This window comes from Charadrius vociferus, unplaced genomic scaffold, assembly GCF_000708025.1.
Source record: "Charadrius vociferus isolate BGI_N301 unplaced genomic scaffold, ASM70802v2 scaffold199, whole genome shotgun sequence".
NCBI classification, from domain to species: Eukaryota; Metazoa; Chordata; class Aves; order Charadriiformes; family Charadriidae; genus Charadrius; species Charadrius vociferus.
This window is the reverse complement of record NW_009650091.1, coordinates 1,667,731-1,671,294: the sequence shown is the minus strand read 5'-3', so window position 1 is coordinate 1,671,294 and position 3,564 is coordinate 1,667,731. Positions and strand designations below refer to the sequence as shown.

The 3,564-nt window shown below is 43.0% G+C and overlaps 1 protein-coding gene across 1 annotated transcript in view; it reads left to right on the top strand.

Annotated features, from left to right (window-relative positions):
• Positions 1–974: 974 nt before the first annotated feature.
• Positions 975–3,564, top strand: part of SETD7 (SET domain containing (lysine methyltransferase) 7) — a 12,741-nt gene continuing 10,151 nt past the window's right edge. Inside the window, exons 1-2 of the mRNA XM_009892176.1 lie at positions 975–984; positions 1,599–1,728. Of these exons, the coding sequence (XP_009890478.1) occupies positions 975–984; positions 1,599–1,728 (140 nt within the window). The remainder of the gene's footprint in view (positions 985–1,598; positions 1,729–3,564) is intronic.

Genomic DNA, 3,564 nt, shown 5'->3' with positions numbered 1-3,564 from the left:
GGGACTTCTTAACCAGATGCTGCCCCGCATCCTTACCCATGCCCTGTCTGTGATGTCCCTGAGGGGCTGTGAAGCCTCCCAAGGAAGCAATAGCTTATGGTCATGTGAGAAGAACACGTGGGCGTGCATGTACCCTCTGGCTACCGTTGTCCTCGCAGAACCCTGTGGACCTGTTGTAATCGGGGCATGAATAGATGGATTTCTGAAGCCACATGGGTGGCTGGCTTTTCCCAGTGCTGTCTGCACAGCTTGTTTTCTCTCTGGGCATAGGACTCGAGGTTTGGTAATACTGAAGTGCCTCTTGTTGCCTGCATCAGCCTGGGCTGCAATCGCTCCCCCTCACACTGGAGTTTGTTTGTGCTTTTCCATATGTGTGTTGAACCTTTCCAGTTTAGGTCAGGAAAGAGCTTGATCCAAAGCCTGTAGAAGTAGATGCGTGTGCTGTCTCTCATCTCTACTAGGCTTTGTGTGCCTCACCAAGAGACTCAGGGGATCAGAGGTCAGGTTTTATTTAGAAATTTGGAGGAACATAAATATACGTTAGCTTTTATTTATCCATCAGTTTTCATGCAAAAATTATACCTGCTAAAATGTCACGGTGGGAACTTGTTATACCTGTACCTGGTGTATCGCTGTGCTGAAAGCAGCCCTGCTGAGCTTGAGCATCTTCATTCTGCAGTCGGAGCAATGTTCTGCCAACACAGTGCTGAGGACTCCGAGTTCACGCAGGTAAACTAGACAATAAAAATTGTTTAAAACACTCTTCTGTTTTCTTTTGGCTTTGAAGAGGCAGATAGAAATGCAATAGGAGCCTTATTATGCTTTAACTTAATCGAAGTTAGCCAGTTGCATTCTGTAAAATGCAGACCCAGGCAGATGAGGAGGATCCAAGTGTGTTGCCTCCCCCCCCACCACTTTTCCTGTGTGCAACAGCTGTAATGGGGAAAGCTGATATGGCTAGGAGGGGGAACGGGATGGGGGGATGTAATGTGAACACATCAGAAAGGCACTGGAGAGCAGCATTTAAACTATGAAATAGCGACTCGACTCGCGTATTGCAAGGTCATAGTATTATAGATATCATATGCTTTTATTTCTTTAAATTCCTGTGGATATAGCTATGAGGTGGCACACCCACAGTGTTGTAAGACGTGCATTTATCAAAAGAAAAAAATAAACCTTTTCTTACTCAGTGGACTGAAGTCTAAATCTATTCTGTTCTCACCAGGAAATACATATTTTAGATAAAGAATTATTATATTTTTGAAGACATCTATTAACACAAGTTAAAATGGTATGAACTTTGTTTCTTTTAGAAACACGTCTTTTTGCTTATTCTTCTCTTCTCTCTCCTGTCTCTCATCCCTTTTCTTTTATCATGACCCTTTTTATTTTTTATTTTAAGCAAAGTGCGTTACACAAGTACAGAGTTCAGTTGTACCGAATCTCTGATCGTGGTTCCTAACAGGAATGTTGGGACGCGGCTTACTGTTCTGCACTAGGGAGCTACTGTATTTCAAGCATCTACCTAATCAGAACAGGTTTGCAATTTCATATAATGTTTCATGTGTTCTTTTGCTCTTTGTATTTTGTTTCAGGGCATCTAGATGATGACGGGTTGCCACATGGATTCTGTACAGTCACCTATTCATCAACAGACAGATTTGAGGGAAACTTTGTGCATGGAGAAAAGAATGGCCGCGGCAAGTTCTTCTTTTTTGATGGAAGGTAGACACTGACTCTTCAATTTTTCTTCTATATTCTGCCTCCTGCTTGCAGTGATACCAAACTAATCTACATTGATTGTATGCTGTTGAGTTTCTGGATAAGCTTTCTCATTAAAAACCGTAGCTGGAAAGTTTTCTCTACTGCTGCTGGAGCCATACCTTTGTGGGCTTGTGGGCTTTGTCTGTAACGTGATGTCTGGAGTTGTTTCCTGGTGGGGGAATGTGGCCATGTGAGCTCTTTTAGCACTGTAGAGTTGTGAACTAATTAGAGACCATAAGAACTGGGAGGTGGTCAGAGCTATTGGAAACCATGCTGACAACAGCTTGGACTATGAAGTTCAAGTCTATAACTGCACGTGGAATTCTTTCTTTGTCTTATAGCCCTATATGGAGACTGCAGCTGGACTGGGAGCTCCCTGTGCCAGACCTTGTGCACAGACGTAGGATCTTGACAGAGAGGTTTACCCTCTGCTTGGTCTTGGAAATTGTTCAGTGGTTAAAGGTCTGAGTTAAATATGGTTTTGTTCCCAACTCTACCTAATCCTCTACAAGTTGCTTGTGGCCTGATTTATTTTCAGAAGAGCCCCTATAATTTCCCCTCTCTTCACTGGGAGCTGTGACAGTGAAATTGGGGTAGTCTGTGCCTATGCATGTGTTTTCTTCTCAGATCTTCATTATGAACATCTTGTACATCTTCCCCCAACTGCAGCATTTCTCTCTGCAGTTGCTCAGAACTTCCTCCAAAGGAGCAGCAGATGTATAAAATGACACGATTCTTCATGGTTTTGCAGCTGTTGGTGGCACTATGAATAGCAGCCGTTAAACTGACAGTCGTGCTGGGTCTACTCTCCTCCTGCTCAGCGAACTTCTGAGCAGGAGCAGAGGTATTGTGCTGTCTCAGTGAGTCAGCTCCTTGTCTGTACTTGCCTGTGCAATTGCTTCATACTGGGGATTGTGGGTTTTTTTTTCATGAGAAAGATAATATATTTATTCAGTTATGCAGAAACTGATCAGGCCTCTAAGCTTGGATGAAGAAAAATCCTCACTGTTGTTGGTAATGGGCTTATTAAATCTTGTGTGAGTAACTGAAAATCAGTACTGCCCAGCAGCTGACCTCTCTAAAATAGACTTTTTTTTTTTTTAAGTTGGCAGACAGCATCTCTATGGACACATGTACATAATGCTTCTGTGCTTGCTGATGATCTCAGCAGAGCAGTTGCTGATTGTACAGTCAGAGAAACTGACCCGCTATTTTGTTTGTAGGGCTGCTCCTCCAAGTAATCCAGGGTACAGGCAGTGCTCTGTGGGAAAACTCACGTTGCTGCTGAGCCTTTTCTGTACTGCTTCAGTGTTGCCAACTCTTTTCTTCCCCCCTCCCCCCCCCCCCCCCCCCCTTTTTCATAAAAAAAAAAAAATTTCGTAACCTTTAAAAAAATGGAACGGTTGGCTACTGTATGACTTCAGGAACTAGCAGAATAAAAACACACAAAAATAGTCTGTAATATGGTTTTGGAAAACAGGTTATTTTTATAAACTGCCCTAAGCTTATTCTAATTTAGCTAAAGGAGTCTTAACCAAGCAGTGACTCTAGTTACTAGTTGCAATTTACCTAGCTACATACAGCTAGCAAAAGTAGGTTTCTCTTTGAAGTGGATGGTGCAGGTGTGGTGATGTCTTGCAGGAAGAGTGACCTGGCATAAACCAGGACATGCTTTTTCCATTAACTGTGCCATGGGCAAGGCTGAGTGTTTATCAATAAGACAAATGTATCCCCAAAATTTCTCAAAACATCTGTCCCCTTACAGTGTTGTGTGCCTCAGTGCAGTGAGTTAGCTGG